This window comes from Gambusia affinis, linkage group LG21, assembly GCF_019740435.1.
Source record: "Gambusia affinis linkage group LG21, SWU_Gaff_1.0, whole genome shotgun sequence".
In the NCBI taxonomy this organism is placed as follows: domain Eukaryota; kingdom Metazoa; phylum Chordata; class Actinopteri; order Cyprinodontiformes; family Poeciliidae; genus Gambusia; species Gambusia affinis.
In genome coordinates, this window is record NC_057888.1 from 2,752,235 (window position 1) to 2,766,564 (window position 14,330).

Below are 14,330 nucleotides of genomic sequence, written 5' to 3' on the forward strand. Positions count from 1 at the left end.
TCTGGAAAGAGCTCAGAAATTTTCTAAAAAAATGTCCTAAAGTCAAAAACTTAGAAATGTTCATGCCTTTTCCAGTAGATTTCTGAGATTAATCTCAACATTTTTGAGTTTTTTGGCTACACTGCCCATAATACGCTGTCATAAATATTAGAGTAAAAAGTGAAAGATAGAGAAAACTCAACAACTACTTAGCTTTACATGTTTAATGCATACTGATCTGGCACACAGTCCACTGGCTTACCAAATAAAAAGACTGAATCTAGTGAATGGCTAGCAGCTAGTTAGCACATTTAAAATTGGCACATTTTAGATTGATGATAAAGTAAGAAAGTACAATAAAACTACTTGCTGCTGGCTAGCTTTGCAAATTCTTAGCATATCTAGCATTACAGTAAAAAGTTCATTACGTAGCGTAATGTTACAGTATTACCTTAGAAATTAAGACAGGGAGAATTAAAGTTAGCTTTGCTAACTTTGTAAAGTCTAATATTAAAGTAAAAAGTATAATTCGGAAACAACTTTAAATGTTTAATGCATCCTAACTTGTCAAATTGCTAATTAGCTTAGCAAAGAAAGACGGAAAATCTAGTTAGTATATTTTAAGATACAGTAAGAAAGGTCAATAATGCTGCCTGCAGCTGGCTAGCTTAGCATACTCTTAGCCTATGTAACTGCAGTAAAAAATGCCTTCGGCAGCATAATTTTACAGAATTAGCTCAGAGGCTCAATAATTCCTTAATATTGAAGAGAAAGTCACATACTTCACTTATAACAAGACAGTTCTGTGAAATATGTCATTTGTATTAGTACTTTTTATCAATATTCAAGAATTATTTACTTAAAATAAGTTCCTACATCCTGCCTAATAGTTACTTGAAAGTTAGTTTTGTCTTATTTCAAGTGTACTAAGATATTTAATAGACTAAAGATTCTGTGTTTTTGCAGTGTAGGAATAGATAATATGAATACTTCCTTTTTGTAGTCATCTAAAGATGCAATTACCAAAACCACCCATAATTTAATAGGTGCTGATTCAACTTCTATGAGTAAAGTGACCTTTGTTGGGGAATAAATTTTAATAATTTTATGCTTTTAACTCAAAAGTTGAGGTCAGAGGATTTATTCGAGTTGTATCAATTAAAATTTATGTCACGAATCGTGAACCGTCTTTCTTTTTAGAGAATACTTGGAGCATTTGCAATTGCAAACAGGTGTTTACCTTCTGAGAAAATGAGAAGTATTATTTCCCCTGGTTTGCATTTCTTTCACAGCAAAAACATTCATATCTCTTCCCACATGCTTCCTCCTCCAGTCTGAAGAGGGCTGAAGAGTGAAGTGGTGCTCATCAGACATCTGTGCGTGAGAACTTATCAGGGAGCCGTCTTTGTTTGTGAAATTAATCAGCTCTGAGTGCAGCAAATGTTAGCGCAGGCTCGATCTGGCCACCGTTTGTGCTTCACTCGAGTTCGGCCAAAAGAGATGGCACTGGAAACGGCCTGCTTAGGGCAATTAGCCAGTTAGCCTTTAAGGCCACGTGTCGAGAACTGGCGGCCTTCGTTGTAGCCAGATGGTAGCCTCAGACTGAGCACAAAAATAGCCCCCGTCGAATAACGACTGCTGACGTGGAAACAACTCCAGGTCGAAGGTGAAATGTCAGTTAGCACGTTTTTGTCTCCCCCAGGAGGTTTAGCATCTCTTGTTTTTGTGTCACGTCTGAATGCAGAAGCAGTTTGAGCGCGGTCCTGAACCAAAGCATATGCAAACTGCAGAAGGTCCTCCAGTCACACAAGGAGCTACAAGAGCTTTTGATGCAAATGAAGCAATCCCATCGCGATGCGCAGGCCACGTTAAGCAGTTATGTTGCTTTAGGTTGACGTTTTATAACATCAAAGTCTAAACAAAAACAGCTGGGTAGTGTTTGTGGGAAGCTGCATTTATTAAAGGTGACCCATCACGCTTCCTTGAATGATGGTCTATACAAAACAAATCATTCTCAGTCAGAATGAGCTGCTTATTTAAATCAGAATAAGCTGCTGCTGGTGCTGGCCACGCCCTCCAACTCTATGTTTACACTCCCACGTGAAAATGGCTGCAAACAGACGAGCAATTATACAACCGCACATCTTTGAAAAGAATTAGTAGAGCCTCCTGCACAACCAACAAGAATACAGCAAGTGGTTTCTGGAGGGTAAGTCAACAACAAAACGCCTGTATTTTCCAGCAGCCATTGTAAAATCAGCCCAACAAACGAGCTGGGCTTGGCTGGGGTTGCTAGGTAACAGAGCAGTGTCCGTAGAATGTGAGTCAACATTCAGAAAGTATTTGAAGCGGCTCGTTTTCCATAACGTTTTGCCAAAAAATGACTGCGATTTGTTTGTAGCACTTGGACTCTAGCAGAAGCAGTAGAAACCCAAATGGACGAACAAAAACAAACAAAATGTGAATTTTAAAGGGGTGGTTTTCACTCAAAAAACACTGACCTACTGCCAAAAAGCAGTCGGGTGTTTTTTTGTTTAAGCGCTTGGACTGTTTCAGAATCAGAAGAAACCTAAATGTAGGTTCAAACAAGAAAATCAGAATTTTATAAACCAGTCCCCCTTTGTGTTCGGCTCAGTATATTCTACATTATTGTTTCTTTATCTTTGGTTCCATAAAGTACGCAGGTACAGAAACACCAGTTAGGACATCTGTCACATAATCTGTGCAAAAGTAAATATCAAACTGTTTTCTCCCACATTGAAAATAAAGCAAAACCAATAATAAGAACTGAGCTACAACCTAGAGGAGATTTGCCTACATCTACATAAACCTTCCATCAACCTCTGTTTACATTTGTCAGGCAAAACATCCTGTAATGAATTAGCTAAATACAACTCCACTTAGTTATTAGTTACTGATTGCATTTGTGCAGACGCTGTTGGTTTTTGTCAGAGAAAAAGTTACATCCACACTGCTGACTGCACTGCAAAAACACAAAGTCTTACCAGATATTTTGGTCTAGTTTATATGCAAAAATCTTAGTGCACTTGAAATAAAACAAAACTAACTTCTACAGTTTGTTTTACGCCCATAATTCTTTAATATTGATAGAAAAATTATGAGTTTCACAAGCAGATTATTCACTAAACCAAAACATTTTTATGAAAATCAAGGAATTATTGACAGAAACAACTTCCTGTAAAGTTACATCTAAGTTAGTTTTGTCTTATTTCAAGCGTACCAAGATGTTTACACTAGAAACTAAACCAAAAAAACTTGGTGAGATTTTGTTTTTGCAGTGTAGTAATTAAAATCAATGAAAAACTGAATCCTAATTGAAATATAAAAAATGAAGAGTTAAAAATGATCGACTGAGTATTAGGGAAATACTAATAAAAAATAAAAAAGTAAAATTATAAGAATAAAGTTCAAAGTTGTAAAATTAAATTTATTACTTTATTATAATAGTTTCATATTTTGTTTTCTTAGCATGGCCCCAATTCTCTTTCGTAAAAATTTATTTATGTTTTTGACAAAAAGTCAAAAACGTTTTGTGCATTTTATCCATTATTTTAATACATTTCACAGAAAACGCTAAACTTGTTTTCTTTTGTTTTTAATTGTCGTTTTTCAGACACGTGTTAGCGGAAAACCTTAAGCGAACCGTGAATAAAGGCGCCTCAGAAAGAGGTGAAATCACGGTCCGGATGTGTTCCTGTTTCTCGCTCCGCACTCAAACTCCTCTTCAGACAAACCGCCCCGCTCAGAAACGTATCGGCTAATCAACAATCACCGGCGGGCCGCCATGTTGCATCGCGTCGCAAACTCCTTGCCTCTCTGCAAGGTGAGCAGCTGATAATGAGGGACGCATGAACACAAAACAACAACAAAAATCACAAACAAGCCCCTTCCCTCAGGTTTCCTGAGTCACGCAGGACGGGGAGGCGCGCCGCGTCTGCGCTCATCAACCTTTCTTTGTCTTTCCTGAGTTGTAAGCGGTAGCTGCAGGCTGCTGTTTGCATGTTGCACCGGTGTTTGTTTGTTTGCATGCAGAGCGCGCAGCTCTCTTTGCGAGGGACTGTGTAGAGCAGTCTACCCAGCAGGCCCAGAACCACTGGGGCCTATCAGAGGCTGTAAATACTTTATGAGATATGATAGTGCAGCACAAACACTCCTCAACCACAGGCCATTAACCGTTTTCAGTGGATATGTGCCCTTTGGTAAAGTAAGAAATAATGAAATAAACAAACACTGCCTTCCCCCGGTGACAGCGCGGCTCCTCTGAGAATGCAGCGCGGCTCGACTGCTAATGAGAGCCGCAGTTCGCTTCCTCTACTTCAACAAAATGAAATAAAAAACTCATCGGCTAATAAAGCAAGATTACCAGCAACTAACTCCTAAAATTACTCAGAGTCTCTTTAAATCCTGCGGGCAGGGCCGTGTCTAGGTTCTCTTCTACGGGGGCCAAGAAGGGGAACTGCAGTCTTAGATTGGATCAAAATTTGCACAACTAGTCACACTGGAAACAGTTTTTGTCCAGTTTCTAGTGCAAGTAGATTAGTACACTTGAAATAAGACGAAACAAGTAACTTTTCAGAAATATATAGGAGATTAAATAATCTCTTAATATTGATAACTAGAACTTTTTCATCAATATATATATGTAATATAAGCTCCTAAATCTTCTGAAAAGTTCTTTGTCATTTATTTTTGCCTTATATTAAGAAATATTTGTACTTGAAACTAGACAAAAATATTTGGTAAGATTTTGTGGTTTTTTTGCAGTGCATCTATTTGCATGTATTTTCTATTGTCACATTCTTATGAAATAAAAATGAAACAATAAAAAAACCAGAATAATTGCGGTTGTAAAAGGACAAAAGGAACATTTCACACTGCTGGATAAATTGTTCTGCAGGCTGAAGCCACGCCTCTTCCTGCAAGTCCTGATCGAATTGTCCAAATTCCTTCTTTCTTTCCCATCTGTCTTTGTTAAGCTTGTTCAGAACAAGATTGAAATTTCATCTGTTAGCACTTCACAACTCTATAAAGAAACGGCAAAAAGAAGGGAGAGGCAGGATGCTGTAATTCAAGTGCGGTTTCATCATTCAGTCTAACTCAAAGTGTCAAGATCTGCCCTCTTGTTCATAATAACCTGCCATTGTGTTGTTTCCAGTTCATTTTTGTCCCGCGCCGCGCTGTGATGTCACTCGCCGTGACAAAAGCCGTTTTCTTTTGCGCTTCTCCAGATTTTCCTGTCGGAAGGCGTCGGCCTCCCTCCACCTGAGGACGCAGATGCGCTCAGGTCGAAAGCCGCTCTACCTCTTTAAGAGCTCACCGCCCGTACTTCATCTGGCAATTAACGAACTGTAATTGCAATCAGAAAAGAAGCAATCCTGCGGTAAAACTGGATACGGGAGCAGACAATGAGGGAAAGAATCCAGCTGCACGCACTCAGAGAAAAACGCAAGTGCCAGAGTCTTGATTAAGTATGCGGCTGGAAGGTTGGTGCTTAAGTGGAGATGGCCTCTCAGGCCGCGGCCCCTGGCTCTCTAAATGTACACCACACTCTGATAATCCATTCTTCTTCTGCTATTAGTCGCTTTACGAGCTCAAAGGACGAGTGGCACATCAATCACCGGCCTCTAAAGACAAAGTGGTTTGATCAAGCTTTGTATTTACATTTGATCTCCACTCACTCAGTTTCTTTTTTTTTTGTGACTGTAATCCTTTTTGTCCAGGACTGAAAGTCAACCTTTAGCCGGGGAGGACGTATGTTGCAGAATCTCATTTGGTTGGATGACTCTATCCTCCGCAGAGACGCGATTGGAATGCAAAGCGCCGACTCCATTCAACTCCCAGCACAAAACCGCCTTTCTTCCCCCCCGCTCCGCCTCCCTGACCTTGCCACAACGCTCCACAATCGCCTCAATTACAGTAGATTGGAAGAGGAGGCCGATAGCTTGACTTCCGCTCTGCTGCATGTAAAGCAAGCATTATATCGCCCAATTTCTTGTACACAACCCAAATCCCCCCCAAAGCTTCCCTGCCAATGATATCTGGGTCGACAGCGAGTTTTCATGAGGCTGGACCGGATAATACCTTCAGAGGAAGTTATTTTTGACTTGATGTGAGCAGAAATGACACGAAACAAGCAGCCAGTGGAAAGCGACTTGGACAAGAAACGGCAAACAAAGCCTCAGGATGGATGGAGGGACTGAACGACAGCATGGCGTCCCGTCAGCCACCAGAAGACGGGCCGATCCCTGAAGCCTCAGGCACAAAATGGAGCCTTCGTTTGGCTCCATGCCGCTCATCTTCGTCATGATGGGTTTTTACAATAGTTTTTATGAAAAAAAAAGGGTTAAAGACATAAAGCCAGGCGGCAATATCTGGCAGAAACTCTCCTCGGTCGACTTGGTAAAACTCATTTAGGAAACTTGGTTCGATTCGGAGAGGCTGCACAGTGGTGCAGATGGTAGAGCTGTTGCCTTGGAGCAAGAAGGTCCTGGGTTCGATTCCCGGCCCGGGGTCTTTCTGCATGGAGTTTGCATGTTCTCCCTGTGCATGGTGGGTTCTCTCCGGGTTCAAACAAGTAGCCCTTCGTGTTACTCTGGACCTGTGAAGCAGCTCCCAGCATCAAAAAGGTTGGCGTCCCCTGCTGTAAAGATTCAATATTTGGTCTGGGCTCCTTTTGCATCAATTACTGCATCTACACATGATGGTGGCATGTAGCTCATCATCCACTGAATCTGCAAAGTTTTTAAGGAAACTGAGATCCACTTCCTTCTCCTCATGTTTCCATTAAAATGCTTCCAAATGTTATTTAAATGTATTTAGCAACGATGTCTTGTGGCTCATGAATTTTGTTAACTGATCTGCACTGCAAAAACACCAAATTTTACCAAGTATTTATTTGGTCTGGTTTTTAGTGCAAATGTCTTAGTTAACTTGAAATAAGACAAAACTAACTTCAAAGCAACTTTTCAGCAAGAAATAGGAGCCTCAACAATTTCTTAATATTGATTAAAATATATGAGTTTTGTTGGGAGAAAATGTCTCGTCAAAAGTGAAGTAATGTTTTATTTATATTCAACAAACATTGACTTAAAACAAAATGAAAAGTTACATGCAAGTTAGTTTGTCTTATTTTAGGTGCACTAAGATGTTTCCCCTGGAAACTAGATCAAAAATACTTGGTAAGATTTGGTGATTTTGCAGGGTGATTTTTCTTTTGAGATATTAAAGTTTTCATTTGCTTTGAGTTATGTTTTCCATTTTCAGTGAGCAGAACCACTGCTTCTTTCTTCTAAGGTTGTTTACCAGTTTTCTCCTTACAGTGTTCTTGGCATTAACCATTCAGCAGTCATCCTCTAAGGTAACAGCATCTAAACGTGTTTTGCACTCGTGATGCGAGAACAGAAACAAATTTGGTGGTTGAAGTAAACCTGTACCTGTTATGCCTCTAACAAAGGTCATTCCAGGGTTAAGCTGTAGAGAAATGAAGCACCAGCAGCACTTCATTATGGAGTCCATCTTTCACATCCTGCAATGTCAGCTTCACTTATAAAAAGATGCAACGTTGCCTTTAATTTTATTCAATAAAAGAAAAAAACAAACATTCAAATTGGTTAAAAACCACAGAACAATCTTACTAAAAGGTGGAATCTCTTTCCCTCTCCATGAAGAGGCAGTGAATTGCTTTATGTGTAAAACTCTTTCGTACAGTTAAAGTTCAGAACTGCGCAGACGCCTGCAGGATTTTATCGGAGGGCAGCGGCGCCTGCAGCTGCACAGCCTCTGTGAACCTTGAGATCTTTAAGTAGAAAAAGAAAAGAATAATTTCTGGATGTTTTATTATTTAACTCTTTTTACTATTAACAAAGTTGTGGAGAAAAAAAGATCTTTTGTGTCAAAACATTTTGTACGAAGCAAACATCTGTGTGAGTCTCTGGGGGTCAAAGGGCACCCAAAGCCTAAATCTTATTGGTCAGTTTACTTTTGTTTATTTGGTGGCTTGGCGCTTTTTCTAAGATAAAAATGGACAGGAGTTTTATCTTGAATAAATTTATCTGTATTTGTTTTTACTTGAGGCAGAACAAATGAGGCAAAACTCTGTTATACAGAATGAAGTTTAAAAAAAAACAAGCTTTGATGTCACAGTGATGTCACAGTGATGTCACTCAACCCGTCTGTGACATCACAGGCGACTGTCTTTGTATTCTCAGATTCCACAGAGAAATTCATTTGCAATCTCTGGCAGCAAACAGTGAAGATAGAGAATATAGAGAACATGGAAGGACAGAATTTGTTGTTGAGTAAAGTAAGTAGTTTGGAGAAGAGCTGTTTGAAGCTGCAGAAGGAGAAGCAGCAGCTTCAAATCACAGTGGATAAACTGAGGACGAAGATTGAACGACTGAACAGCTGCACCGATAACAATGAAAGAAGTTTCCAAGCTGAAAATGAGAACCTTGTGGAATCAAACAAATTTTATAAAAGTCAGACAAGAAGTTTACTTGTGGAGCTGGATGCAGCAAAAAAAACAATTCATCATTTAGAACAAAATTGTGACATTATTTCCAGACAAAATGTTGAACTGGATGAAACAGAACGGGCAATGAGAAAAAATTTTGAAGTTTCACTGAAAGAAAAGACTAAACATTTGAACTGGATGCAGAATCAAAATAATGAATTAAACATGGAGATCGTGGCGATGAAGCTGAAGAGCGACCGGTTAAGATCCAGGGTGGAACAAAACTCAAAGGAGGTCCCCCAAAATAAAGAGAAAAGAAAAGAAGAAGAAAAGAAAAACCCAGACGAAACCACTGGAGAGACAGAATCGCCGACCATACTCCAAAGAGTTGGTCGAACATTTATTAATATGTACCAGTCGGGGACGTTGAGATACTGGGTGCCACCCTGGATCTTTTAGGTTCTGATGGTGGACATCTTAGATATCTGCTGGTATCAGCCAGCGGTGACCCGTCAGCCATCAGTTTTCAAAACCAGAAGAAAAGCTCATAAACCGGCGACCCACCAGAACCTCACACTGGCGGGATCTTTGAACTACAGGAGGTTCAAACTCCACTCATTAATTTTTAGTTTACAGAAAAACGGCAACCTGTGAAAAAAAACAAAAGCAAACCAACCAATCAGATTTAGACTTTAGCGGGTCAAACCTCACCCCTCACAGACCGTACACAGCTGTACACCATATCTTTTAACGCAAAGAATCTTTTTTTCTCAACAATTTTGCTAATAGTAAAGAGGGTTAGATAATAAAACAAAACTATTCTTTCCTTTTTTTATTTAAAGGAAATTTTCAAGGTTCTCAGTGCGTCCAGCTGCAGGTGTTACTGCAACAAATTACTAAACAAAAATTTAGTATCTCACAGAAAAACTCCAAAAGGGAATCAAACTTAAAACTCTGTGAACTAACCAATTAACCATATCTGTCCTTACTGATAACTGTTGTCAGAAGTCCCTAATATGAATATGATCAGAATGATATGAATTATTATTATAAAGGCCGAGCCAAGAATATTTACGTCTGTATCAAACAAGCATCCCTTCGTGTTGCTCTGGACCCGTGAGCATCCCGTCCGATGCTACGTTTACTGTGAGCTAAAAAGTTTCATGCTACTTATTTTTAAAACTATATTTGACTTTCTTTAGTACATTTATGCCGACGTTACATTTGTGAGGTTTTAGAAATGGCTTGTTTTCCTGACACCAAAAAAACGCCTAGGACTTTTTATTTTTTTTGTGCTAGTGTCGCTTTTAGAAGATGTAGAAACCAAAATGGAAGCACAAAGTAAAATATTTTTTCTTCACTTCAATAAAAATGAGAATTTCCATCTAAAAACTTGGCTGCGTTTAGATATAATTATGGATGGATGATCCAAAGTCTTTCTGGGTAAAAGAAGAAGAAAAAGAAGATTTTTTAGATTGAGAAGATACAAGTTTATCATGAAAATCTCATTCTAATTACTAAAAGACAGGGCTGCACAGCAAGAAAGTCCTGGGTTCGATTCCCGGCCCGGGGTCTTTCTGCATGGAGTTTGCATGTTCTCCCTGTGCATGGTGGGTTCTCTCCGGGTTCTCCGGCTTTCTCCCACAGTCCAAAAACATGACTGTCAGGTTAATTGGTCTCTAATTTCTCCCTATGTTTTAGTGTGTGTATGGTTGTGTGTCCTGCGACAGACTGGTGACCTATCCAGGGTGAACCAGCCTCTCACCTGGAACGTAGCTGGAGAGGAACCAGCAACCCTCCCAACCCCATTAGGGATAAAGGGTGTATAGAAAATGGATGGATGGATGGATGGATGGATGGATGGATGGTTAGAATTACTAAAAGATAGCATCCACATTGGCTCCAGAATCAGATTTGTGCCATCCTTGAACTGCTTGAAGGACGGGTGGACACCCTGTTATAGGCTGATATAAAACTAAAGACAGTTGATTTTACATAATGTGACCCCTTTAAAATAAAAAAACGTAAAAATTTTTGCATATGCAGATTTCTATCCTCAGCTTTGTCTATGTAAAATTTCTGCATTTTGCTCCTTTTATTAAAATTATTAGAACGTGACACGGTTTTTATTTAAAACTGGTGGATTCCCAGTTTATTCTGGTGAGAACAACAAACAGAAAACAACTGTATATACACAAAACAAAAGTATAAATCAAAACTAAAGTTAAATATTCCCATTATGAAATAATGGGAATATTTATATAATATATATTATTTATATATATATATATATATATATATATATATATATATATATATATATATATATATATATATATATATATATATATATATATATATATATATATACATATAAACATAAATAAATGTTTATATAAATAAATTTATATATATATACATATGTATAGATGCATATATGTATAGATATATATATATATATATATATATATATATATATATATATATATATATATATATATATATATATATATATATATATAAATAAATATGTATATATGTATAAAACATATACATATAAACATAAATAAATGTTTATATAATATATATATATATATATATATATATATATATATATATATTTATATATATATATATATATATATATATATATATATATATATATATATATATATACATATATGTCTCAATATTGCCAGAATGAAGTAGTAAATTTGTAGCAACTGCTACAGGAAAAGTAATCTTACCACTTTATTAATATGAGAAAAATAAGAAAATAATTCACTTTTTAACACAACAGCATCAAATTATTATCAGTATCAGGACTTTGTGAGTCTATTTTGAAGAAAGAAAAGCGCGTACTTGAAGAGTTGGACTCTTTCAAAGCTTATTTCTCGTAATTTTTGCAACTTTCTTCTAGCATTGCTTCTTTAGTCTGCTGATATTATGACTTTATTCTCTTAATCTGGCCCTAATAATCTGTTTTACACTCTACACACAATATTGTGAATTTTTCCTAAATTAATAGGAAAAAGTGCAGATATTTACTGAATTACTCATTTACTATATTCTGAATAACACAAAGTTAAAAGCAGAAATAGGTAAAAAAGTGTCTCGGTTGAACCATATAGGACAAAAACCACAGACTAATACAACCAATATGTTGCTTCTTTTTTTGCATTTTGAAACTAAAACCAACAGTTGTAAATATGCTAACTGTTTCAAAGTTTAAAACGAAGCGCTTGCAGACGAAACGCGCTGCTGCAGCTGCTTTACTGACGGGAAGTTTGGACAAAAGAGCTGTCAGCTGAAATAATGGTACGGATTATAAAACTCCAGAAAGCAATTCAACCGAGTGAGGCGAAGAAAATGTTAGTTGTTCCCACTCAGCTGCGTCTGAAGTTTGGAGATAGGCAAAAATACAAGAAATGAATAAAAGGGATTGTAGAAATATGGAATAAGGAAGACGTCAAAGTCTTGAGGCACGTCCACATCAGCTGACACAACCAGATATTTACATTCAGTGAATAGAAGACGACACTGCAAAAACACATTTCTGCAGAGTATTTTTGTGTAGTTTCTAGTGCAAACACTTAAAATAGGACAAAAATAACTTTTCAGACAGAAGTAAAGTCTTTTTAAAGTCCTTAATATTGATGACAAAAGTACTAATTCCACTAAGTGTAAAACATTTTTACCATGTTTTAACTGAAATAATCACTCAGCATGAAAATGGCTGCAAACAGATGCACAATTATACAAATGTACATCCTTGAAAAGCATTAGTAGAGCCTCCTGCACAGCCAACAAGAATGCAGCAAGTGATTTCCGGATGGTAGGTCAAGAGCAAAACTCTCTTCTTTTCCAGCAGCCGTTGTAAAGCGCATGCAGCAGTGAAACCAGCTGACCAAACATGCTGGGGCTCAGCTTCGGTTGCTACGCAACAGCACAGTATACATGGAGTGTGACATAGAAATCAGGAGATTTTTTAAATGTTTTAAGAAAAACATGCAGTTATTCCCCAAAAAAAAGGTTAGGTGTGTTTTTAGATTGTTTTTGGAAGCATTAGAGAAAAAATTAGAAGCATAAAAAGGTTTTTGCATAATAGGTCCACTTTAAAACAAACAAATTTATAATTTACTTTTTAAATTAAGTTTAAAAATAACAAAAAAAATTAAATTAAATTAAAAAAAAAGTTTTTTACTTCATTTATTTTAAATACAAAATTAAATAAAAAATTAATACATAAAAAGCTGTGTTAAGGGAAACATGCAGAGGTTTACCTTTCCCACGTACTGCATGTCCGTCCCAGTATACTCCTCCAGCAGGAAGAACTGGTTCCACATCCAGCCCCGTTTGGAGCGCCGGAGTGGGACTCCGTTGGCGTCCTGACCCGTCAGCCCTCTCCGCCCCCCTGTAGTCCTTCGCAGCGCCCTGAGGCTGTAGCCCGGACAGCTGAGCTGGACCACGGCCCACAGCATCATAAGAGCGCAGAGCCTCCGCCGATCCATAACCACAGCAGCAGCAAGCCTCAAACCGCCCCGCTGGTTCACGTCCGCCGCTTCCTGGTCAGAGCATCAGCTCGCCTCTCATGCTGCGATCTGCTGAGGCAGGAAGAGGCAGGACTCACGTTGGGCGGCAGTCGGTCAGCGCCTGGAACGAAAACACAGGCAAACAGGCTGCTAACGCAAGACGGGGAAGAAGCTCAAACTCAACTCTGATGGTTTTAAAGATGAAATTAAACAAAAATCGAGTTCAGAAGGACAAAATGTATCAGCTTTTATTGAAAAAGAAAAAAGAGATGAAGTATTTTTGGTTAGTTTTCACAATAAGACAAAACTAACTTACAAGTAACTTTCCATCAACAAATAGAAGCTTGTTTTAAGTCAATAATTCCTTAAAACTGATGAAAAAGCATCAATTCTAGTTGCAAATTATTTAACAACATGTCTTGTAATAAGGTGAAAAATGCCCCAAACTCAACCTTTACATTCATATGTGGAAATGGCTGCAGATAGAAGCTCAGTTTTAAAAATCACTAGTAGAGCCTCCTGCACAACCAACAAGAATGCAGCAAGTGGTTCAGCAAAACATTTGTCTTTTCCAGCAGCCATTATACAGCAGTAAAACTGGCTGACCAAACATGCTGGAGCTCAGTTTGTGTTGCTAGATAACAGCACAATTCCTAATGGGAGGTTTTTGAAATGGCTCATTTTCCACACACCTAAAAACATGAACTTGTTGCCAAAAAAACGTTTTGACCTTAAATATCAAAATGTTTGAAATGTGAATTATCATAATATTTTCCCTTTAAGGAATAACTAACTTAAAACCAGCTCTCATTGCTGAAAACTTCCTCGTAAGTTAGTTAGTTTAGTTGTATCTCAAGGGTGGTAAGATATTTACACAAGAAACTAGAAAAAAAAAAATTGGTCAGATTTTGTGTATTTAAAAACCCTTAAAGTTCTTCAGATTTTCTGTTTGCCACTGAAAAATCCCATGATTACACATTTACTGCGATCAATTACAACAGTATTTCTCAAAGCATTTCCTTTGTGTTCGGCCGTCTACTCTCTCCTTATTTATCATGAAATATTAAATATTTAACTCAGGGCTAAAGGGAAACCTGGGACAGAAACGCTGAATCCCGTCCAGAAGCTCCATTATAGATCCAGGTTCTCTGTCAGCTATCAGACTGGGAGCCGAATAACTGGATAAATATCAGATTAGACGTTTTTCCTGTCAGCGTGTTGGACTTACACCCTGTACAGCTGAATTAAACCCTCAACCCAAACCTTCTGCAGCGAACGGCTTGATGTGGAGCCCAGCGCTCCGTCTTTGTGCTTCTGAATAACAGAATGCAATAAAAACAACCAGA

At 37.9% G+C, this 14,330-nt stretch overlaps 1 protein-coding gene across 8 annotated transcripts in view; it reads right to left on the reverse strand.

Annotated features, from left to right (window-relative positions):
• cdh6 (cadherin 6) overlaps positions 1–14,330 on the reverse strand; it is a 248,907-nt gene that overhangs the window by 45,026 nt on the left and 189,551 nt on the right. For all 8 annotated transcript variants that reach the window (XM_044105234.1, XM_044105233.1, XM_044105231.1 and 5 more), the window contains one exon: positions 12,736–13,105. In XM_044105234.1, the coding sequence (XP_043961169.1) occupies positions 12,736–12,963 (228 nt within the window). In that variant the 5' untranslated portion in view covers positions 12,964–13,105. The remainder of the gene's footprint in view (positions 1–12,735; positions 13,106–14,330) is intronic.